The 25866-nt window shown below is 37.0% G+C and overlaps 1 protein-coding gene across 2 annotated transcripts in view; it reads right to left on the bottom strand.

Moving 5' to 3' along the window:
• Gart (trifunctional purine biosynthetic protein adenosine-3 Gart) overlaps window positions 1-25866 on the bottom strand; it is a 529244-nt gene that overhangs the window by 408390 nt on the left and 94988 nt on the right. For both annotated transcript variants that reach the window (XM_067141687.2, XM_067141686.2), the window contains exon 5: window positions 5253-5433. In XM_067141687.2, coding sequence (XP_066997788.2) covers window positions 5253-5433 — 181 coding nt within the window. The remainder of the gene's footprint in view (window positions 1-5252; window positions 5434-25866) is intronic.

The raw sequence follows: 25866 nt of genomic DNA, 5'->3' as shown, positions 1-25866 counted from the left end.
ATTTTCTCTCCAACAAATCCATTAAAAACACTACTGAACTGATTGAGAAATTAAAGGTATTAAACCTACAACCTAACCACTCCCTCCACTCCTTTGATATAGAAAATATGTACCCGAGCATACCAATTTCTAAACTTCCAAAAATCATTGAAAATAATCTAAGTAAACATAATTCTCTTAGCAAACTAGAAATACAAGATTTCATTCGGCTTCTAAACCTGGTCATTAACAATAACTTCTTTGTTTTCGACAAAATTATATATCAACAGAATGGACTGGCGATGGGATCACCTTCATCAGGAATTTTGGCTAATATTTATTTAGATAACTTAGAACACACAAAAATCAATAATAACAACTTTCCAAATATTCTCATGTGGGCTAGATATGTGGACGACACATTCGTCATTATGGATGAATCAATCAAGAACGCGGAATCCACTCTTCAAGACTTGAATAGTATTGACCCATACATCAAATTCACACTAGAGTCAGAAACCAATAAAGCAATCAATTTTCTAGATATAACCATTATTAGAAATACATCTGGCCTGTCTTACAAAATATACAGGAAACCTATACAAACTGCTAACACTATACACAAAGATTCCATACATCCCATAATGCACAAACGTGCAGCATACAATAGCATGGTATATCGAGCCTTCGCCATACCCATGGCAAAGAAAGATCTTAATAACGAACTTAATACCATAAGGGCAATTGCCAAGTTCAATGGGTACAACAGACAGTTTATAGAACAAATAATAAATAAATATAGGTACCGGCCTAAAACCAAACTCATAAAAGAAAAAGAAAAAACTCCTCTCTCAACCACCTTCACTTATAATAATGACGTCCACAAAATCACCAACCTTTCCGAAAACACAATGTAAGAATTTTATTCAAAACTAACAGTAGAACCTCCGAAATTTTACACAACTCTGCATCAATCAATACCCCCAGTATCTACTCCAAATCTGGAATTTATAGACTAAAATGCAATGAATGCAGCAGCTCCTACATAGGTCAAACAGGACGTAACTTTATGAAAAGATATTCGGAACACATCAACGCGATGAGACACAATAAGTTCTCCGCCATGGGTATACATATGCACGACACTAATCACAAATTTACCGACACTGAACAAGATATGGAAGTTCTTCAAACAGTAAACAAGGGACCCATAATGAATATCATTGAAAGTTGTTACATCAACTGCGACCAATATTTACCCCCAATTACAATTTAAATGAGATTTATGAGAAACCCAATATCCTTTTCGATATTTTAATCGATTGGCTTAAAAATACCACACCATCGAAAAACAGTTCGATTTTCCAAGTAATCCGGAATACACACTCCCGTCAATTACCCCCACTACCCCATCCTTCCGCCCCGCCTTAGTTCCATTCCCCCGCAAGTGCTCCGCCTCCTTCCTTCCCCTCGCCTCCTTTACCGTTGCCCTACACACTTCGTCCGGCTCCGTCTGTGTAACAACACGTTTACGTACTGCTCAAGGTGAGTCAATCATCATTCAACGATTCTAATATTTCTAGTAACTTCCATACATTGCTTCCAACGTCTAACTTGGCTATTTTCTCCTTTAGGTTCAAATTGAAGTGGGAATTCATCTCTAATTACATCACGATCTTATATGATCAAAGTAAACTTCCCTGGAACCACCTAATATCAAAAAGAACAAATGTCATTCACATAGACAGCATACAACTGCAAAAATTCACTTATCCCGGATGCACACAGACTGAATTATGTAACGAACAGCTGGAATTTTAAGAATTTTATATCACACCAATTGTATCATAATTTTATCGTCTTTCATGTTTCACCACATTAATTGTATGTTATTTTATAATGAGTTAAAATGTGTTTTAGATGTTTTAGGAATATATATCTTGTTTTAATTTGTACTCAAGGCTGATGATGGCACATAGATGCCGAAACTAGTACCATTTGACTATTTGACATGTGATTAAATCACAATAAAACGCCATTGTATTGAATAGGTGGACCTTGAAAGAATTTAATTTTACTGTAAATGGTCAAGAGGCAGACCAAGGAGTGGAAGAGTGTGTGTGTACAGAGAAGAGGAGATAGAGAGGCTTATGTTCCAAGCAGACCCAGCCAACAGCTGGAAACTGCAGATGTTGATGATGACAACCTTACTTTTCATCCCCATAGCTGCCAACGTTTAGAAATCAACAATAGGAATTTTTTTTTCTTGGATTTCATTACATATACTGCACCACAGTCTACGTGAAAAAAGGACAGGATAAAAGGCATACATATCAACAGTTACAATGTGAATTGACCATTAAATTTAAAATATTTAACTAAAAAGAAAATATATTAAAATGGTTACAAGAAAATGTACCTAATCACTCTCATTTATGACACATACATACGAATAATAATACAGTCGAACCTCGATATCTCGAACCTCCATTACTCTAATTTTCAGTATTTCGAACTAACTTAGATTTTTCGGCCATTTGTCCTATTCTTCATGTGTATTTTATTTCTCTATTCTTGAAATTCGGTTATACGAATTTCTTGATTTCTCGACGCAAACATGTCCTCCCTTGAAGCAAAAAAAAATACTCTGCAACTTGAATTTTGGGCAAAATTAACTGTGCAATACGGCATTTGTAGTTTGTGAGCAACAGTTAACAAGTAAAGAAAGAGTTAGAGTGGAGCTGGAAACTAATACGGACGGGCACCGAAAAACTCGAACTTCTAGTGATCAGCAAATCGACAAAGCCTCGCTGTTTCTCGGGTGTCTTAATTACCGGCCACGTACGAAAGCAAGCCCAGTAGTCGTGGATGACAAGCTCCATTTATGAAACTTGGCTGTGTGGTATTGACGAGAAGTTTCAATGTGAAGGAAGGAAAGGTTAACCGCAACAAACAAATGTGTTAATGGAGCTATGTTTCTTGTTTCACAACTGTATGTACTGTATCCTGTCTTCTAAAAAGTTACTATAATAAGTGTTATAATTAAAGTGATGCCGTAAAATAGAGTTTCTTTGTATTTTTTTAAGTACCGTTAAACATAATGTATTCAGTAAAAGCCTGTAGATATATATGATTCAATTATGTGCTGTACATGCTCAAAAACGGTATTCTCTATATCTCGAAATTTCGATAACTCGAAATAAAATTTATCTCCCGAGGTGATTCGCATAATAGTTTCCTTTATTAGACTGTAAAATGAACGGAAATATAATTTTATAGGTATCTCTGAACACTTGGAGACAACATTTGTTATGTTTTTTGGCCATAACGTGAAGAGATGCCTGCTGTCATTTCTTGATGGATACAGTACTTTTGCATCCATCTCTTGGCACAGGCGAGAGTAAAGTGTAGCTTCCACCGAAGTCCCAGTCAACATCCATGGCTGTGACAACATGGAAGTTGCTGGGGTATGGGTAGTGCTGAGTAATGACATTCAGAGCATGATTAATGCATCTGAGTGTTATGAAAGGTGCTGCCCATAGTGTCAGTCGTGCTGCAATAGTACTTTCTGACCCAGTGAGGAAAGCAATGGCAAACTACCTCACTCCTCATCTTGCCTAGTACGCCTCATTTTGGTGCTGCCATTGGTTTTTGGGGTTTCCTTATAACCGCATAACCTTTGGTGGTGCTATTTGAGGATCCAACCAGCCTCTGGGCTTATGACCTAACAGAAAGACAGACAACGTGAAGAGAAAATACCAGAAACTCTCACCGACACAACTCCCCGAAAAACATTCAATTCATTAAAATTATGAAGTAAGAATAAATAAAAATGCACTGAAATACAAGAGACTACCACATACAAAAGAGATCGGTATGTCTCGTACATTATTAACATATGACTTTGACATGGGGAAAAACACAGAACTGCTAGGAAAAACACGTGGCATACAACTCCAACAAAATTATGCACAGAAGCGATGTTAATAGTGCGCGAACCATACGATAAGAAACTCATTCTTTCGTCCCGACTAACTGAGTTGCTATCCTCTCTTGCTTGTAGGACAATTGATGTCCCAAATAACCAGCCATAAAGCACACATGCTGCTCTGGCGAGCACAAAACATGATACACGAAGATGACGGACAATACACTCGCGAAATAAAGCATCAAATAAAAACGCTTGAAAATGAGGTTGGGTAAATTACACAAGCACATAAGAATTTCTCCTTTATCCTAGGGGAAGAGTATTGACTGTACTGGAGGTCATATTGGTCAAAAAGAGGAAGAATTAAAAATAAATCAGAAAATCAGAAGACGAGTTAAAAAACGGAAAGTTTCCGGGTAAATCAGAATGGTTGGCAGGTATGCATCCCGTTCACCACCATACTATTTCCTGCTGTCCATTTCAGAGTACACAAGAACTCACGGCAGGTGCGGCCTGCTGCATGTAGCTTAAATATATGAAGTACAAACTACGCAAAAATAAAAAACTATGTGGTAGGGGAAAAAAGAGATTAGTAATCAGCACTTCAGCACCTACTTTAAACAATCATTATTTTTTGTGGAGATTTTTCATTGTTGACCTGTGTAATCATCAAGCAATAATGTTGTATGGTGTATATCCATGTGGGTAAGAGAAGGTTTACTAATTTCACCACTACTAAAGAAAAGTAAATAAAAAATTGAAGTTCAATCACTTTCGGTGAACTTTCATTTACATAAAGATAGCAGGCAAACAAGTTTGGATTAAAGGCAACTAAAGCCCCCTCCTTTATAAAGCACTGCAAAACTAAGAAAATACCAGTTTTATGAACATTTATTGCATATTTTTCCATAGATATCAAGAATATTACATGGTTTATCATTTTTTTTTGTTTTGTTTTTTTTACAAGTTGCTTTACGTCACACTGACACAGATAGGTCTCATGGCAACGATGGGACAGGAGAGGGATAGGAGTGGAAAAGAAGCGGTCGTGGTCTTAATTAAGGTACAGCCCCAGCATTTGTCTGGTGTGAAAATGGGAAGCCATGGAAAACCATCCTCAGGGCTGCCGATGGTGAGGTTCGAACCCACTATCTCCCGAATACTGGATACTGGCCACACTTAAGCGACTGCAGCTGTCGAGCTCATTGGTTTTATCACTTTTGATTGATTTATGACTTGACTCCCTTCCCATTCCACACTTGTTTGCTTGCTTGGTTTAATATTCCATTAAATTAGTAAATAGTAACCAACTTAAAGAAAGTACATAAAATCATACATTACATACCGAAACTTCTTCACCTTCCAGTAATTCCTCCACAACAACAGTGTTTCCTGCTGAACCAAAGGAATGCTGACAGAGTATCATATCAACAGCCTGACATGCTTCAAGCTGAGACGCTGCAACCACTACACCTTTGCCTGCCGCTAAACCACTTGCCTTGACCACAAGTGCAGGGAAATCTGCCCTACGAACACCAGAGTGAGTTTAATACAACTTCTGTTAAGTTTATTAGTAATAACCAATGCTAAAATAATTAAGTGCTTAATTTTTCAGAAATATGCATTTATGTGCTCAAAAAGTGGAAAATATGTGGTTAAGTTTGCAAAACATGTTCTTGAATTTGTACTATAATGATAACCCCCCACCAAGGTTGCTCAAAAATATATTTGGAATGTTCTGCTGCTTGAATAAACCAGTCCACAGTACAAATGTTCCATCAGACGTACTTCCCACTTAGCAGGCTGGCGCTTGCTGCAGTTTGTGAATCCTACAATACTGACTGCAGATGCGTGATATACAATCATATTACAGGTAGCAGGTAGGGACCCCTCTTCCAAGGCAGCGAAGAAGGTCGACTTCAGTACACTGGAGATGGCGGAAGAGGCAGCCCTGGACTCGGGGATAAATAAGAGTACAATCTAAAGAGGCCAATGGCTTTGGGAAAATGAGGCTCTTTAGGAGGGCTGAGGGTCTCTCAGTAGAGGAAATGCTACTGAAACACCATTACTCAACGGTTTACTCGGGGGAGAAGATGGGCTTCAGTACGGCGAGTGAAGCAGAAGAGAAAATGCCAGGCGGACTGGCTATGAAGGCGCCACTCAGTTTTTCTCGAGTCAGCGGCAGTCCGTTGTAGCCTCGGTGTTTGGCACCACATGTCTCATGCATTATGTACCGTGGTGAAGGATTCTGAAATCATAGTGTGTGGGTGGGTGACTTCAAGGCAAGCTGTGATCCACCTTAACGAAATCCATGCCAGTGGCACTTTCTTCAGCTGTCATTTTTCACTCCAAGTCCAACAGTGATGGGATAAGGACGGTGGAAACAGGTTCTTGGGTGAAACTGGATGCTTTCAGTTTGGACCTGCATGTTGGCCGCAGGTGTGTGTTGGTCGTCTTTCAAAGAATGGTGACTACTTGGGAATTTGGTCTTGCACCTGTGTTTGGGCAGGCCTATTTAGGATCACCACTGCCCACCCCTGAATGGGAAAGGCCCTAGAAAAGGTGGGCTAAACATCGGAAGTCACACTTTTGTCCGGGAAAACAATTTATAATTGCAACATGAAATGTCCGAACACTGCTCGACACGAAGGAGAGCGACAGAACTGAAAGGAGAACAGCTCTTGTTCCCCACAAGCTTTCTAGATTGACTACTGATGTAGCTGCCTTGACAGAAACAAGATTATCCCGTGAAGGCAAAGTTATTGAACCCAGTTCAGGATATACCATCTTTTGGAAGGGTAAGGAGAATGGCGAGCATCGTATTCATGGTGTTGGTTTTGCCGTGAAGACAAATATAGTAGCTAATCACCAACTTGTCCCAACTGCAGATAGTGAAAGAATTATGACTCTCCGGAGATTGTTACATGACTCTCATCTCTGCTTATGCTCCTACATTAGATGCTGATGAAGATGCTAACAACCAGTTCTATAACTTGCTTTCCACAACCATCTCCAACGTACCAACTAAAGACAAGCTCTTCCAACTAGGTGACTTCAAATGCTAAGAGTTGAGAAGGATAATCTGCTATGGGAAAATGTAATGGGCAAACAAGGACTGGGTAGTTGCAATGACAATCGATTGCTGCTTCTCTGTCTATGTACCAAACATGAACTTTTCATACCGGTAAAAAATACAAAGTTATGCCTACCTAATCACTTCAAGACCACATGGATGCATCCTCGCTCTAAACACTGGCACATCCTTGATTACATCTTCACTCGATAATGTGATAGGAAGGATGTCCTTATCACTAGGACAGTTAGAAATGTAGACGATTGCTGGATGGATCACAAGTTGCTATTCTCTCATCTTAGAATCAGTCTTCACTGTAAACCAAGCAGGCATTTTCAAACCCTGTCCAGGCAGAAGTTTGATACATCTAAACTTCAAGATGGACCCACTGCCATGAATTTCCACAACATGATCTCTGACATGCTGACAAGTGCTCCAGTCAACAAAAAGGATGTTGACCAGGAATGGGCTACATTGCAGAAAGTAATCACAGAATCAGCTGAGAAAACCATTGGTTTTAAGAAAAATGTAAGACAAGACTGGTTTGATGACAACAACAAAGAGATTTTGTGTGTTATCAATGCTAAACGAGAAACCCATCTATCCCTTCTTCAAGATCCATCTTCAGACGCAAAGAAAGTGCACTTTCTCAAACTCAAGTGTAAATGTCAGGTGCAAATAAGAGAAATAAAGACCAACTGGTGGCAGCAGAAAGCTCAGGAACTGCAAAGTATATCTGATGCCCGAGACCTGCGTAACTTCTAGGCAGGAATATAGGAGTTATATGGCCCAACTCGCTCCTCCTCCGGGACACTGAAAGCTGCTGATAATGCTACCACTATTACTGATAGTTAAGAAATCATAGAACAATGGAAAGAACATTTGTCCACTTTTCTCAATCAGAGTTCAAATGCTGCTAAGGACTTTCTCGATGATGTGCCCCGACATCCCCACAACCATGGATGGCTTTTCCACCAACATTCAAGGAATACAAGGAATAAACTGAAACTTGGCAAGGTTCCTGGCCCAGATAAGATTCCTCTGGAACTGATTCAAAGTGTAGGTCTACCTCTAAAGACCAGACTTCATACTCCTATCCTCTGAATATGGGAAACCTGTGAAGAAAGTGACGACCTTAAAAATGCCACTATTGTTACTCTTTTCAAAAAAGGTGATCGTAGTGTTTGTGGCAACTATTGTGGTATATCATTGCTATCTATAGCAGGTAAAATTCTTGCTAGAAATTTGCTCAATCGCTTATAGATTATTTCTGAGAGGATCCTACCCAAAATGTATTACAGAACAATTTTAAATAGTTATATTTGAGTCTGCCTTGTCATACACTTATCAATGAAAGAAAACTATTTATTTAACCATACATGTTTCGGGAAGTCAACCATTCCCTTCATCAGTGGTCAGTACAAAGAATAAAAATAATATAACACTATCTTTTGTTTTTACAATTCAAAGAAGAATTGTGTCCTAATTCACCATATCAATGAATAAAGAAAACTTATAAAATATTATGAAAGTGATTAATTAATGCATAAAATTGTGTTGAAATGAATGAGAATATTATATAAAAAATTAAGATCTTCAAGTTTTTCTTCTTTTTATTCCTTAAATGATCATATGCTAGTCTATACAGTGGGTTGGTTTATCTTCTGCATTTTTTCATTTAAATTTGTTTCAAAATTATTTTTCTGTGTAAGATAAATTTCTAAATTTTCCTAAACAGTCATTAATTTTCCCTTTTTGGCCAAATGTATTAATTCCATGTCATTAGAAATATCTGTAAATTTATGATTCTTTTCAACAATATGTTCTCCCATTGCCGAATATCTTTCATGCTTGACTGCATTAACATGTTCCGTGTACCTTATAGCCAAACTTCTTCCAGACTGTCCTATGTATCATTGTTTACATATTTGGCATGTTAATTTGTAAATTTCTGTTTTATTAAATATACATTTATTCTCGATCTTATCTAAATTGAAAATTATCTTATTAGTATTATTATCCGTTCCGTATGTGACATTGATGTTCTTTTTCTTTTCTTATCAACTGGCTAAATTTTTCAGGAAAAAGAACATCAACATAATACTAATGAGATAATTTTCAAATCAGATAAGATGGAGAATAAATGTATATTTAATAAATCAGGAATTTACAAATTAACATGCCAAACATGTAAACAACGATACATTGGATAGTCTGGAAGAAGTCTGGCTATAAGGTACAAGGAACATGTTCATGCAGTCAAACATAAATGACAATCGGCAATGGGAGAACATATGGTTGAAAAGAATCATAAATTTACAGATATTTCTAATGACATGGAATTAATACATTCGGCCAAAGAGGGAAAATTAATTACTGTTTTGGAAAATTTAGAAATTTATCTTACACAGAAAAATAATTCTGAATCAAGTTTAAATGAAAGAACTGCATAAGATAACCCACTGTATAGACTAGCACATAATAATTTAAGGAACAAAAAGAAGAAAAAAGAAGAAAAACTCGAAGATCTTAAATTTATATAAGTATGGTATTCTCATTCAGTTCAACAAAATGTTATATATTAATTACTTTCATAATATTTCATAAGTTTTCTTTATATACTGATATGGTGGACTGGACACAATACTTCTTTGAATTGTAAAAACAAATTATAGTTATATTGTTTTTATTCTTTGTACTGACCATTGATGAAGGGAATGGTTGACTTCCCAAAACATGCATGGTTAAATAAATAGTTTTCTTTCATTAATAAGTGTATTGACAAGGCAGATTCAAATATAACTACTGTATTTTAAATAGTTCTGTAATACCTTTCAGAGTAGTCAATATGGATCGATCATCCATATTATCCTATCATGGTTAAGTTTATCAACAGTGAGTATGCCAGCCAGGCTAAGAAATTGTTTAAGAACTTAAAAATTAAAATTTCCAAAATCTAAAGACATACTTCTTCTTAAAATATGTTTATCTTATAAACTGGTGCCTAAACATTTGGTATCCTTGCAAAAAAGAGGAAGGTTACATCCTAATGAGATAAAAACACAGCATAAGGTTAATCAAGTATGGCTCAGGAATGAAATTAAGTTTCTTTTCCTTAAAAAATTCAAACTTAATAGTGAGTTATATGAGTTACTATCTAATGATAGCCAAAACAGCATCAAAAATAGAGTGGGACTGGTTACAGAAGAACATAAAAAATTCAATGAATAATATTTTGAGCAAGAAACAAGTGATACTGGATAAGAAGTTCCAAAATTTACTTGATAATAAAGTAAAACACTTTAAGGTAATAAGAAGGTAAATATTCTGGGTGATATTGAACACAAGTTCTTTGAACCTGTTAGAAAACTAACTCAAGTTAAATTTGATGTTAATGAAATGAACATTTTAACACTTTGGCGACTATGAGACCCGCCGGCGGGTCACACCAACTCTTTACTTCTGGACGGTGAGACTCACCGGCGATCTCATGACACATTATATATACTGGAGCTGTATGCGCGCCGTTCACAGATTATGCTTTCGTCCTTTCTGCTTCGTCTCTACACAAGGCAAACTAACTTTGTATACAGTGGGACATGCAGGGCGTACACAGGAGCTAGGATAATTAAGAAATTATTCAATATGCTTGTTCCATTATTCAAATCATTTTATATGAAGAAAATATGTACAAATATAAGAATAGACACACACTTAACATGTTGCTTCACAACACTACATTCGATCAAAACAAACAATGCTGCATAAAGACCGCCAATTTCAGTGAGGTTGCCGGCGGGTCACAGAGTGCGCGCGAACCCCGTGCGTTACTTGTGGACGATGAGACCCGCTGGGCGGTCTAAGCACACAGTGCACACAGTGCACCCTAACGCCTATAGGCTGTACTTAAGATGTGTAATAGTATGTAATATATCCATTAGAGTTCAAGTAAAGACCGCCACTTTCAGTGAGGTCGCCGGCGGGTCACAGAGTGCGCGCGAACCTTGTGCGTTACTTGTGGACGATGAGACCCGCCGGGCGGTCTCAGCACACAGTGCACACAGTGCACCCTAACGCCTATAGGCTCTATTTAAGATGTGTAATAGTATGTAATATATCCATTAGAGTTCAATTATCTCTGATTTTTCACTTCGTTCCTAACGAATAAACTCGGAAAACAATACGCCGTCGTCAACATGTTAAGTAAAGGGTCTAAATTCAATTGGGGAAAGGAGAATTATAGTAATAGAAAAGATCTGTTAAAATTATTAGCTTAAACTGAAGTGGCCATAGTTAACCTACCAGTTGATGAACACGTTCCTCTTAGATACGAAGTTAGTAGAACATTATCCAATATGATAGAACATACGGTAGAGAACCATAAGAAGTTGAATAAGAATATTAAATGTTGAAGAAGAAGAAGACAGATAATAATAATATTGTTGTGAACTCCGCCATTGCCGTTCCCAAGCCCGGGGCCTCATCTTGCAAGTGATGGGGAAGGAGGAGGGGGAGGAGTAACAACCTCGTAAAAATACCCGGGTCCATCTGGCTCTGGATGGTAGCACCCTATAAGGGCCCCTGCCTAGGGTTACAGGTGAAACCTGGTTAACGGTCTTGAAGACGAATGAGGAATTAAATGTCCCAATGGCGGAGAGAGCGGAAGAACCTAGTGGAGTAAAGCACGAATAAAAAATCATTTCGGACTAAAATTCCAATCTTATCTTGGAATTAATTTCCTACCTTGTACAATGTACAATTTCAATTGCAGAATGGAAAGACCGCTGAATGAAAGCACTACCCCAGGTGGTAGCTCGGAAGAGAAATCCACCATTGCGTTATGCAATGCATCGGGACCTAGGGTTCTGGGGAGTCCCAACATCTGCAATAAGGGTGAGTCGGAGCATCCTTGGAATCCTTTCAGACTTAAATTTAAATTCTTTGCAGGCACTCTTAATGTAAATTCCTTGCTAAAAACCGGCAAACAGAAAGAACTGGAAATTTTCTTAGATAGACATGAAATCCAGATCTTAGCAACTCAAGAGACATGGTTTATGAATGAGAATGTAACAGAAACCAAAGATTATAGAATCTTTAAAGGTAAACCAGCAATCAAAATTATGAAAGGAATGCTACTACTAGGTACTGCATTTTATGTCCATAAAGCAATAGTTGATAATGTTGTGGAATTCAAATCTAGTTCAGAAAGGTTATCTCTTCTCACACTTAAATGCAAGAACAAAAAGTATACATTTGTTAACTGTTATGCACCAATAAATGAAGATAATAGAAAGAACCCAAGTAAAACTGAAGAATTCTGGAGTCTTCTAGATGATGAAATATCAAAAATTCCAAAATTAAATATTATTCTACTAGGTGATTTTAATGCACAGATAGGCAAAGAAAAAGTTTTCAGCAAAACAGTAGGGGCATATCTGGCACACAAAAAAACAAACAAAAATGGCATGAGACTAATTCATCTCTATAAATCCTTTCACCTAAAATTAATGTCGACTTTCTTTAAGAAACTTCCAAGAAAGGCTAAAACATGGGTGTCCCCAAACCCGATGTTAGGTGAGTTTCAATTGGACCCTGTAGCTATTTTTTCAAAAAAGTATTACGGAAATTCTGAATGTTGAAGTAATAAGAAGTGGGGAGTTTGACTCCGATCACTACCTCTCTTAAAATTAAGCTAAAGCTTCTACCTTGCAGGAATCAAAGAAGGCTGAGGAAATTAATGAAATACAAGATGGATAGGCTCAACATTACACAAGCAACTAAAGAAAACTTTCAGGAAGAAATTAAAATAAGTCAGCATGGCAAATGGCCAGAATTATCTAAACAAATTAATACTGCAGCAAAGAAAGTATTTAGATCAGTTAAAACTAAAAAGAAAGTATGGTGGAATAATGTATGTGAGGAAGCACTAATCGAAAGAATGAAATGGTGGGAAAAAATGAAAATGTTCCAGAAAGAATGAACACTATGAGCTATTTAAACTACAAAGAAAAGAAACAACAAGAATAATAAGGCAGGTTAAAAGATCTTTCGAAAAATCACAGCTAGTAGAAATTGAGAATAATTTTGTAAGAAATAACTCCCGAAATTTCTATCAGACCTTTAAGAATAACCTGAGTATTTGCTTCAGAGATACAAATGGTAAAATTGGCCTTAACAATGCCGAGAATTGTGAGATTCTGGCAAAACATTTCGAACACCTGCCGAACTGCCCTGAGCCAAATAATAAATTATAATTTTCAGAAATTCACAAAAATCTAGAAGCTGATCACCTCCAACAGCGGAAGAAATTAAGGAAGCATTAAAAAATCTTAAAAATAACAAAGCTAGTGGGGAAGACTCCATAAAAGCTGAACTTTTAAAATGGACTGAACCAAAAATTATAGAAGATCTACAAATAATCTTTGAAGAAATTTGGGAAACAGAAAAGATCCAAGAGGATTGGAAAGTGGTTCTAATACACCCATTACACAAGAAGGGTAACAAGCAAGACGTCAACAACTACAGAGGTATATCCCTCTTGCTAGTTGCTTACAAGATATTCTCAACAATACTACTAAACAGAGTAAAATCGACACTGGACAGTCAATTGGGTGAATATCAAGGTGGATTTAGAGAGGGAAGATCTTGCTCCGAACAGATTTTCAACCTGATATCTATAATTCGACACAGATTAATAAACTCCAAAGATTAGTTGTAACATCTATTGACTTTAAAAAAGCTTTTGACTGTTGATAGGGAAACCCTAGATAAAGTAATCCGTGATTTTGGAGTTAAAACTAAATTGGGAAACCTAATTCGTGAAACCCTTACTGACACTACCTCGAAAGTAAAATTTATGGGTGAAATATCTCGACCTTTCAAAATAAATACATGTGTCAGGCAGGGTGATGGTTTATCTCCACTCCTTTTCAATTGTGTCATGGAAAAAATTGTAAGAATTTGGAATGAAAAATGGAAAGAATCCAAAATATTGCCACTCGTGCTGAGGAAAAAGAACAAAGGTCTTGCAATAAATTGCCTAGCATTTGCAGATGACTTTGCCATACTTTCAGAAAGCCTTACAGATGCAGCAATGCAAGTCAATCTCCTTGGAAAGACAGCCAACATGACAGGCTTGAGAATCTCTGCCGAGAAAACAAAATTTTTCACGAATAAGAAAGTGCCCCAAAGATTTTAGTAACGGATATTGGTCAAATAGAAAAGGTAAAGAAATTCAAATATTTGGGTGAGACAATTCAAGAAAATGACTTAGAAAAATCTGCTATAGAGGAGAGGATACAAAAGATGGAAAGAGCTTACGGTATAACAGAATAATTACAACAAAAAGTGCTTATCAACAAAACTTAAAATAAAGCACTACAACACAGTAGTGAAACCAGAATCCCTGTATGCCAGCAGATACTATTTCAACATATTCATGGATTACATGGAATATAATAAAACAGTGGATAAAATAGATGGATTGATTACATGGATGAGATACGTCGATGATATATTTGTTATTATCGATGAACAGAAAGTTAAACCTGACGGTATATTAAAGTATTTAAATACTTTGGATAAACATTTTACGATGGAATCTGAAAATGATAGGACTTTAAATTATTTAGATTTAACAATTACTAAAAATTCTGGTCATTTCGATTTTCAAATTTTCAGAAAAACTACTCAGATACTATTTCAAAAATGAATCCAATCATCCACGTCAACATAAAAAGGCAACATTTCACAGTTTAATTAATAGAGCTATGAACTACAAGCTTGATAAATTAGAAATATTAGAAAGAAGAATTATAAAGAAAATAATAGGTCCTCTAAGAATTGCAGAGTTTTGGAAATTAAGAAGTAACAATGAAATTTACCAGAACATAGAAAACATATCAGAAACAATAAGAAAAAGGAGATTGCTATTTCTTGGACACATTTATAGAATGGATGACAATAGACTAACTAAACGAATCTTCAAGTACCTTTGGGAAAAGAAATCAACCACCACCTGGATTCAAGAAGTCAAGAAAGACCTGGAAACGAACAACATACGAGAAGAAGAATTATTGGAAAGAAAGATTTTTAGGAAGAAAGTCTTACAAATAGAAGGATTCCAAGAGAGGAAGGAAAAGAAAACGGGCACAAAGTGGACTGAAGACAGGAAAAAGAAGCACAGTGAAACAGTGAAAGAATACTGGAAGAAAAGGAAAGAACAACTAAGGAGGAAGAATTGAAATTGTAACGTGGTCCTTAGAAGGCCAGAATGCAAGAGGAAGAAGAAGAATATTGTTTTGACAAAAGCTGATAAAGGTAATACAATTGTGCTGATAGAAAGACAAGATTATATTGATAAGACTAAGAATTTTCTAACTAACAATCATTTTGAATTGATAAAGAAAGATCCCACGTCATCTATGCAGAAAAAACTTAAACAAATTCTCAATAACATAACTGTTTTATTAGACTCCAAAGATACTAACTGTCTAGTTAACATGAGCCCAGAAATACCTACTTTAAGGGCACTACCGAAAATTCATAAACAAGAAATTCCTATTAGACCAATAGTTAATTTTAGAAATAGTCTGGTATATAAGATGGCCAAATTCACACAAAGATTTTTAAAAGAACACTACAAGTTTAATAGCCAGATGCACCTAATTAATACTATTGACTTTTGTAACAGAATTCAAAACATTGAGCTAACAGACTACATAGTTTGGATACCGAAGATATGTACTCCAACATTCCTATCGTGGATACTATAAAAATAGTAAGAAAGAATTTAATACAACACAGCCAATTAAGGTGGAAATTGAAGAATTTTTAACATTATTCAAATTTACTTTGGAAAAAAACTATTTCATTTTTAACAACAAAATTTACAAACAATCTAAAGATCTAGCAATGGGTTCACTGGCTTCAGGTATTTTAGCAAACATATTCATGGATTACATGGAATATAATTAAACAGTGGATAAAATAGATGGATTGATTACATGGATGAGATACGTCGATGATATATTTGTTATTATCGATGAACAGAAGGTTAAACCTGACGGTATATTAAAGTATTTAAATACTTTGGATAAAGAAGTGCATTTTACGATGGAATCTGAAAATGATAGGACTTTAAATTATTTAGATTTAACAATTACTAAAAATTCTGGTCATTTCGATTTTCAAATTTTCAGAAAAACTACTCAGATACTATTTCAAAAATGAATCCAATCATCCACGTCAACATAAAAAGGCAACATTTCACAGTTTAATTAATAGAGCTATGAACATACCTATGTCTAAGAAGAATTATAATAGAGAGAGAAATATAATCCATCAAATTGCTCGTAAGAATGGATATTCCAAAAAATTTATGAATAGAATGATAAATAAAGTGAAAAATGAACCAAAAACAACTTTAATTAAAGAGCGAAAGGAGAAAAAAATCAGCTGCAGTTCTAACTTTTCGAAATAAACACTCTTATCAATTGGCTAATATTTTCAGGAAAAATAAGATCAATGTCGCATACAAAACGGATAATAATACTAATAAGATAATTTTCATTTCATATAAGATAGAGACTAATTTAATAAATCAGGAATTTACAAATTAACATGCCAAAGCCTCCGTGTTCAAGGTTATAAACTTCATAGTTGGTTCCGTATTGAGTTAAGATTACACAAAAAATAAATACAAAATTTTTAATTCACCTTCTCAATACTTAACAATCATGCGATGTTTACAAAAACATTACAATGTGCTATTCCAAGGTACTAGTTTCGGTCCTATGAGGACCATCATCAGCCTAGCCAAGATACATAAGTGTATACCATATATAAAGATATCTGAATGGCACCTAATCTAACATTAACCAATATCCCACTGGAATAACCTTAAATAATATAACAAACACAAACTTCAGACGCCTTGGGTTCACATCGAACTTCCACCCGTATATACACAAACCTATTGCACCATTGGTAGACACCAATGTCGACGCTGAATGACATCACAACACAATTAAACACGAAACACTGGAGACATACAGAACTATATGCACAACACAGCGGGACAATAACCACCAGTCCCAACATTAGTGAAATTGCTAGTTGCAAACCCAAGATCTTCGACGTTTGCAGAGGTCCTGAAATCCCTACTAATGATTTTTAGATTCATGAAAACAATTAAGAAAAATAAACCGGGTCGTTGATTTCTGACTTTGTTTGTCCAGTAAAAGTGGGAGTAGCTTCAGCGATTAATACTTAACCCTTTCGCTTTCAAGCACTCAGCTGATGGATGTGTGAAAACTATCTGCCATTTTTACCCCACTAAGCACACATTTCTTTCAAAATTACATGGAAGGCACACCAATAAATATATCAACATGAAAGTTTGTAAACTTACAGAGTAGAAAGTTTGTAAACATACAGAGTATATATATCACTTATTATCACTGCATTTCAGTCATGTCCCTAAACCAGAAGGGTTCAATTTAAAAAAAATACAAATTCAAAACAAAGTTACAGTTTCAGATTTTGAAAGTTTTGAAGTAATTCTGAGAAATGGTGTTCAATGCACAAATTTGTGATTGATGTTAGTAGAAAGGTCATATTATTGTTTTCTAACATGGTGTTACAAGTGAACTATGTAATGCGAGTGGAATGTATTTTTTTTTGAAGTCTTTGTTTGTAAAATACAATATGATGTTTTTATTTTTATTGACCTAACCTGTACTGTATAATGTTGTAACATAGGCATTTGTAAATAGTAGAATTCTGTCTATAGTTCCTGGAAAGATCCAGAAAGTTATATAACTTTTGTACAGGGTGTCGTACTGCCGCCATCCAGAATTTTCCCCACCAAAGGACGTCAAGGCTGTAGCCAGATTCATTGGCATGGTGAATTTCTTTCGCAAATTCATTCCTAATTTTGCTGAACGTGCAGCTCCATTAAATGATTTGAGAAGAAAGGATGCCAAATTTGTGTGGGGTGATGCCCAACGTGAAGCCTTCATGGACTTGAAATCTGCCTTATGTAACGCCCCTGTACTGGCTATGCCAGACTTCTCTAAACGCTTCATTCTTCAGACTGACGCCTCTTCCTCAGGCATATCCGGAGTTCTTCTACAGGAATTTCAAGAAGGGCATCGTCCTATTTCTTATGCAATAGACAAGAAAAATGTTCCAACGATCAATAAATTTATTGTGAATGAATTATTGCACTAGTACCGGTTACTTCCATTTTTTATCAGACATCCGGATGCTCTTACGTAACATCTTTGTAAATTTGTCCGATGACTGTAAATTTGTGTGCTAGCTGATGATGGCCAATATAGGTCGAAACCGGTACTAGTGCAATAATTCATTCACAATAAATGTATTGATCGGTGGAACATTTTTCTTGTCTATTACATTGAATCCAATCAATACGGAATATGAAACTTATAAATAATAATACTATTTCTTATGCTTCGCGTGCCCTGAATCCTGCTGAGCGCAATTATTCCATTTATGAGTTGGAAGCCCTGGCTGTTGTCTTCTCCTTAGAACGCTTCAGAATGTACCTGGAACATCTCCAACATCTCCCTTTCTATCTGGAAACTGACAATCAGGCGTTGAGTTGGGTACTGGCCAAGCTGCGAAAGACCGGTCGTCTAGCACGATAGGCAGTGCGCATCTCAGCCTTCCAATTTGAAGCCCGCCACATTCGTGGCACGGAAAACGTTGTGGCTGATGGCCTCAGTAGAATGTTCCATCCAGACAGCTCTGACCCTCAATCCGAGCCAGTAGACTCATCTACCAAACAAGTATCAACTTTTGTCAATGTAGTTCTCAAAGACTCTCCCTTCCTTTTCAAGGATATTGCCATTACAAGATTGATGTATTGAATAGGAGGATACCCTCATTTTTCGCCATTGTAAAGTGAAAAAAAGGATATTGCCAGACATCAAGAGGATGATCCTGAGTTAAAAGCCATTGTCGACAGGATTAAATCCGGTGAGCATGTTAAGCCCTATATTCTTAAGAATGGTGTCTTATTTTGTCCTGCTCGTGGTCGCAGAGACCCCAAAATTGTAGTCCCAACTAACCTGGTCCCGGCTCTCTTCAAATACTTTCATGAATCCCCAGTGGGTGGTCATCTGGGTGTTTTCAAAACAAGAGAAAAAATCCGTAACCACTTTATTTGGAAATCTATGGATAGTGAGATCCGTAAACTTGTCAAGTCCTGTAAGATTTGCAACATCAGTAAACCTGCCCCGAATACTCGTCTAGGTCTCTTGTCTTCTGAGCATGCTTCTCGCCCCGTGGAAAGACTGTTCATAGACTATACTGGTCCTTTCCCGAGATCTCGGAATGGTCATCGTTTCATACTCGTGTGTGTTGATGCCTTTTCGCGTTTTACGTGGCTGTTCCCCACTCGGATGGCTAACGCCAACACCACCATCTCGTGCTTGAAACAGATATTTGCCTCGTTTGGACCCTGTCAATTCTTGGTAAGTGATAACGCAAGAGCCTTTACTTCTGCCCAGTTCCGGAATTTCTGCTTTGATCTATCCATTGCTCATGTAACCACTACCCCGTATTACCCGAAGCCCAATTATGCTGAGAGAGTGAATCGTAACCTGCGATCTGCCCTAATCGCTTATCACTCCTCAGACCACTCCAAGTGGGATTCTTCATTGAATTGGTTGTCATTTGCATTTAACACTGCTGTCCACGAAAGCCACAAGCAAACCCCTGCTTCGTTGATGTTGGCTTTTACTCCAAATTCTCGTCTATCTAACCTATGGTCAATTAATGATCTTCTGCCCGACGATGCCAGCCCAGAAAAGATCCGAGCTAATTGGCACCGAGCACGAAAGAACCTGAAGGTTTATTACGCTAAGGTCCAGCGTAATTACAACCACGGCCGAAGACCGCACGATCTCTCTGTGGGTGACCAGGTGTTTATTAAAACACATCCCATCAGTAGTGCTGCGGACCATGTTATCAGTAAGTTGGCCCCCAGATTTCGAGGTCCCTGCACCATCTTAAAGTTCCTCACCCCGGTGACATTATTGGTGAGCGATCCCGAAAGGAAAAGGATCAGCAGAGTACATCTCTCCCAGATCAAGGTACCTTAAGTCTGGTAGGGAAGGGTAAATACCATCGTTGGTGACCTTGTAGACTTAGTTGTAAGTTATTTGTAAAAATTTAGTTGTAAAATAATTTTATTGTAAGGTTATTTATAAGGTTTTGGTTATAAGATTTATTGTTTTATTGTAAGTTAGTTGTAAGTAATTGTGTAAGTGAATACTTTAGGTATCCTCTAGTGTATCGATTTAGTATTATAAGTTAGATAAGTTTTAGTTTAGGGTCACTACTTGGAATTTATTCTTTCTTTTACGGTCAGGTTTAGCGCACCCTCCAGTAGTTTCTTTTCACCCCCACCATAATCTTGTCACGTGAATTGTAGGTAGCAGTGCTTACCCCGGGGCTAGTGCCCTAATATCCCTGGTGTGCGAGGGAGAGTCCCTATTGCATACTTATTAAGCCACCCATCGGGTGACTCTACGCGAGATCTTGAGCCCAGCAGCATACTTTTACCTCAAAGTATTTCCCTGTCTGCTGCGGTTTGTGTGTGTTACAGCGGCTGCAGTGACCAGCTTCTTCGGGCAGCAACCTGAAGTGCCAAATTGGGAGGCACACTGTGTGCCTTGGGCGTCACCATCCGGCACCACTATCCTGCGGGGAACGTCCTATTGGTGGCAGGCGGGCTGGACGGTGTCTCACCCCGGCTTATTTGGTGCAAGAGACCACTGAACTGCATCTCACCTACGTGTCAGGTTTGGACTGACATTGAATGGAGGCTGGCGGCAAACGGCCTTGTCGGCAGCCGCATCATCAGCAAGAACCTGTGGCCTAGCTGTGCTGTGACTGTTGTGGGAATGTAGTGCAAAAGTATTAGCAACAAGTGAGAAGTTTTGGTATTTCTAACATTTGGCAGAAAGTATGGTGTACATGATTTGGTGGACAGAGTACAAATTGTCTAATCATCTGTGAAAGAAGGCATTCTGAAGTGCAATGTGACAATCCATGTGGATTTTGTGATATTTATTCAAGAGGTGGATCTATATTATTTTTGGAAATTAGATGACAGTTTGTGTTGTTGGTTTGACAAAGTTAACTTCAAGAAATCAGGTGTGTTAAAGTAATGTACCTTTACTATCGGTACTGTGTGAAAACGCTCTATTGCTTGCTCCCCAGTGAGGTTATATTATTGGTCGAGCAGCGCTCGATTTTCGGGGAGGAAGAAGATGTTACAAGTGAACTATGTAATGCGACTGGAATGTATTTTTTTTGAAGTCTTTGTTTGTAAAATACAATATGATGTTTTATTTTTATTGACCTAACCTGTACTGTATAATGTTGTAACATAGGCATTTGTAAATAGTAGAATTCTGTCTATAGTTCCTGGAAAGATCCAGAAAGTTACATAACTTTTGTACAGGGTGTGTTACTTTGTTGGTATGTGTTCTAGAAAGTGTGTTCTGTCTATTCTGGAAAAATACAACTTTCGCGATCATGTGTATTCTAGAATGTTAGTCAAAGTTCGCGATCGAAAGTAAGGTTGTGATTGGTGAGTCTAGGTGCCGATAGGGAACTTGTGCACGCTGATTGGCTGCCTCCGAGGCCGGAAGTTCCTATATATAGTGAGCGAGGCAGTGTTCGTATTAATTTCTGTATCCTGAATTCTGTCGGTCTCGGTTTATCTGTCTGCGAGCAGCCTATCTGGTTGACGTCCCCCGGCTTCCGGGATGGCACTCTCCTCGGGTAAGCACTCTTGAATTCCGTTCCTGCTAAAATTTCCGTAATGTTCCGATTTGCTTTTCATACAGGAGTCTGCCCTAACCTCGCCTAGATTCACCAAATTAGTTACTTATGATGCCTTAGTTTTTCAGCTGGACTTACCTGTTCGTTTCCGAGGCATTCCCATTCCTTGTTTCACTAAAATATGTATATTATTTCCCTTGGGGTTTGCCTCTGGTAGTTCTGTATCACTTGAGGTACGCTAGACTTTGGATAACCTGTAAATTGCATTGTACTACTGCATTGGTAACTAGATGTATAGTTGTTTTGAAATTTGAATTTACCCTGCTATGAAATAAGCTATGGATACCACTGAACTTATAGCTCGTAACTTCGAATGTATTTGTAAGATTATTTTGTATATAATATTTTTCAAATCTAAGGATCACGGGAATTTATTTCGGAATCCGCTATGTAAGCCATGTCTATGCCTTTGGTAGGTTCCCAGCCCTTCCATCTTCCCGTTTTGTCGTTCACTAGTTGGCCCTACTGATAGTTACGTACTTGTTTTGTTGGAGATCCGCGTAATGCTAGCTACTGTTTTTCCGAGTGTGTAGTGTTTTCTTATATTGTGTATTGTACTCTTAGCTTCCCCTTTTAACTGTGTTTGTGCCTTGTTTGGTGTTACCCCTGTAGTCTGAGGTAGCAATGGTAAATATCAAGATTCTATGTGCAATAGATCCAAGGATAGATTAAATTATGAAAAGTGATGCATCACTGAAAAAAGTCGGGCATTTTGTATAAAACACACATTTCTTACTGGAGGTGCTGGATTATTATCATCGTCGTCTATAATTTCCGATTCAGACAAAGAAACATCATCACTTGAATAACTGTCAAAATATTCAGTGATATCGTCAGCTAAATTAACTCTCTTCATCACGTCGCACGTCGAACCCGGGACCCTCTGAACCGAAGGCCAGTACGTTGACCATTCAGCCAATTAGTCGGACGTCTTACTAATAAAAAGTCCTTATACAGTTGTTTGACACTTGTATAGTAATACAGTGAATAAACCCTGTATAAGCATTGTACATTTTTCTTACTAACAAACATAGTATACGCATTGTATTACTATACAGCATGTATTCACTCGTTCCAAGGCGTAGGAATCTCTTCCTGCAGTTCACTGACCTATTTCGCACCTTCACCGCCTTTATGATCGCTTCTGCTGGTTATCTACGAGCAAAACTTTCCGGAAAGTCACGCAGTAGCACGGCATATCGAAAAGGCAGTGGCAACACAAAGTGAGACAGCTGGAAATTGGCTTCTACTGATATTAACATTTCTTCAGCTTGCTTGTGTAATGAATGCCAAAAAAGAAATAGAAAAGCTTAAGTAAAGATCAATAGCTTCTAACTGGAATAGTACGGAAAATGTAAGCAATTGTAACTGAATCGGCGAGTTGAAAAGGGTACATATTCCAAAATCCTTACTTTTCAGGAGAAAGGAAAACCTGTTTTGTAGCTAAAAGAAAGGTTTGATCAAAAAAGTTTCTATTAGGCATTTATACATCATATTTCTGCGTATTCAACTACGAAGTATGGAAATCATATTACGTACGGTTTTCATTTTTTATGTCAAGGAATATGCCCCTTTTTATACGTACTCAAATTTGAGAAAGATCTTTGTAAAGGCAGATAATGTATAATAAACTCGCAATTTCAAAAGTCTATTAAGCAGTAACACATTATTACAAAAAAATACGCCCAACCATCATTTCTTTTATAGTTATTCATTGTCATTCCGTCTCTTTAATAGCAAATTTTCGGGGGATTATTGAGAGAATTGCGAATAATGGAGACAGTTACAAAAAGGACAAGGGCCGCTAACTGGGAAATTGAAATTTTAAAAAGACTTTCTTCTCAGAAAGCAGTGAAGCATGTGTCTCCACATTCATTATTATTACATTATTAGTTGTTTCATTGGGACCACTGTATTATAACTGTCTTACTAATAAATATGAATTAAGATGAATAATGTATCTCAGGAAGAGAAAGTTTGGAAGGGAATTGCACAGGGTAGTATAATCGGTCCGTTACTTTTCTTAAAATACGCAAATGATTTAGGGAACAATATAACATCAAAAATGAGATTGTATGCAGATGACATAATTGTTTATAGGGAAATAAACAACATTGAGGATTATTCAGAATTACAAAGGGACCTTGAAAGAATCCAACAATGGGTTGAAGAAAATAATATGAAGGTTAATGGAGGCAAATCAAGTGTTACAACTTTTACAAACAGGAGCTTTAAAACTGAATTTGAATATACTTTGGATGAGGTAGTTATCCCAAAAGATGGCAAGTGCAAAAACGTAAGTGTGAGATTTGAAAGTAATTTGCACTGGAAGGGTCATATTGATGACATTGTTGGGAAAGCTTACAGATCGTTACATGTCATAATGAGGCTACTTAAGGGATGCAACAAAGAATTAAAAGAAAAAAGTTACTTGAGTATGGTTCGTCCATTACTGGAATATGCAAACAGTGTTTCGGATCCTCACCAAGAATACCTAGTAAAAGAAATAGATAGTGTGCAGAGGAAAGCAGCAAGATTTGTAACAGGGGATTTCAGGAGAAAGAGTAGTGTATTAGAAATGTTAAAGGAACTTGGGTGGGAAACTTTAAGTAAGAGAAGGGAGAAAACTAGACTTATAGGATTATATAGAGCCTATACATGAGAAGAAGCATGGGGAGATATCCGTGAGAGGCTTCGGTTGAAAAATAATTATATCGGCAGGACTGACCACAAATATAAAATTAAAAGGAATTTTAGCAGAAGCGATTGGGGTAAATTTTCATTCATTGGGAAGGGTGTGAAGGAGTGGAACAGTTTACCAGGGGTAGTGTTTGATCCTTTTCCAACATCTGTACAGATATTCAAGAAGAGAATAAACAGCAACAGAGAAAATAAATGAAGTGTTAGAGGGCATTCGACCAGTGCAGGTTATTGTAAATAAAAAAATGTGTGTAAATAAATTAATTCCATTCCCTGGTCTAAGGAGTTTGGACAGCCAAAGTAGGGGACTACCTGTAGGGGTGAAGTACAGTGGGGACTTCGAGGGCCCTGGGACCGCTACGGTAGCTGTGAAGGCCCTTCAGGAACTCTGAAAAGTGGTGGCAAAAGGGGCTCTGGTTAAGACGCAGCAGGTCGTTATGCTACTTAGGATCCAGAACGGGTTAAAAAAAAAAAAAAAGTAAATAAATAAATAAATGCAATGTAAATATTAATCTTATACCAGTTGTATAGTATCATTTGAAGTAATTCCACATATTGTATATCAGTTGACTATATTTGTAAGTAGTACAGGAGATATTATAAGTAGAATTTTGTAAACAATATAAATTTATTAAGGATGAGCTGTGTGTTTAATAGAAAACATTGTTAGCGTAAATTGTATAATATTGTATTATAGGAAAATTTTCTTCTCTTGTTAATTTAATATTTAGTGCTTGACAATAACGTATTTTAGTGTACCATTTGCCACCGAGGTAGACACCTCATTTGCAAATAAAGAGATTTTGATTTGATTTTGAGAACATTAAGTCTGTTAGTCGCATAATATCTGCTGTTCATTTTTCATCACCTTAAAAGTAATTATTGATGAAAGCAGTTCTGACAGCTTGACCATGCAAATTGGCAGCTACTACTACTACTACTACTACTACTACTACTACTACTACTACTACTACTACTACTACTACTACTACTACTACTACTACGTGCTGCTATTGAATGGCTGATGTTGTTTAGTGCTCCGCGTATTTGCTTAATTAAGTGGTGTTTTAAAGGCTGTGTATGGATAAAATATATTGCGATTATAAGTGGAAGTGCTGCCCTTCAGAACGCGATGAGCTAAAGAGGCATCCCTTTTCTAAGAAGGTAAATAGGTCATTTATATTGCTTTAAATGATTTAAGGTTATGTTTTCAAAGAGAAAAGAAAGTAGAGGTACTGAGAATAGCAATGTCAAATCAAAAGAAGTTGAAATAGATGTAGAAAACCAAAGAGATACTATGTCGGAT

The sequence above is a fragment of the Anabrus simplex genome, chromosome 2 (genome assembly GCF_040414725.1).
Source record: "Anabrus simplex isolate iqAnaSimp1 chromosome 2, ASM4041472v1, whole genome shotgun sequence".
Classification (NCBI taxonomy): Eukaryota; Metazoa; Arthropoda; class Insecta; order Orthoptera; family Tettigoniidae; genus Anabrus; species Anabrus simplex.
The sequence above is the reverse complement of the archived record's forward strand: the minus strand, read 5'-3'. Positions and strand labels throughout refer to the sequence as shown.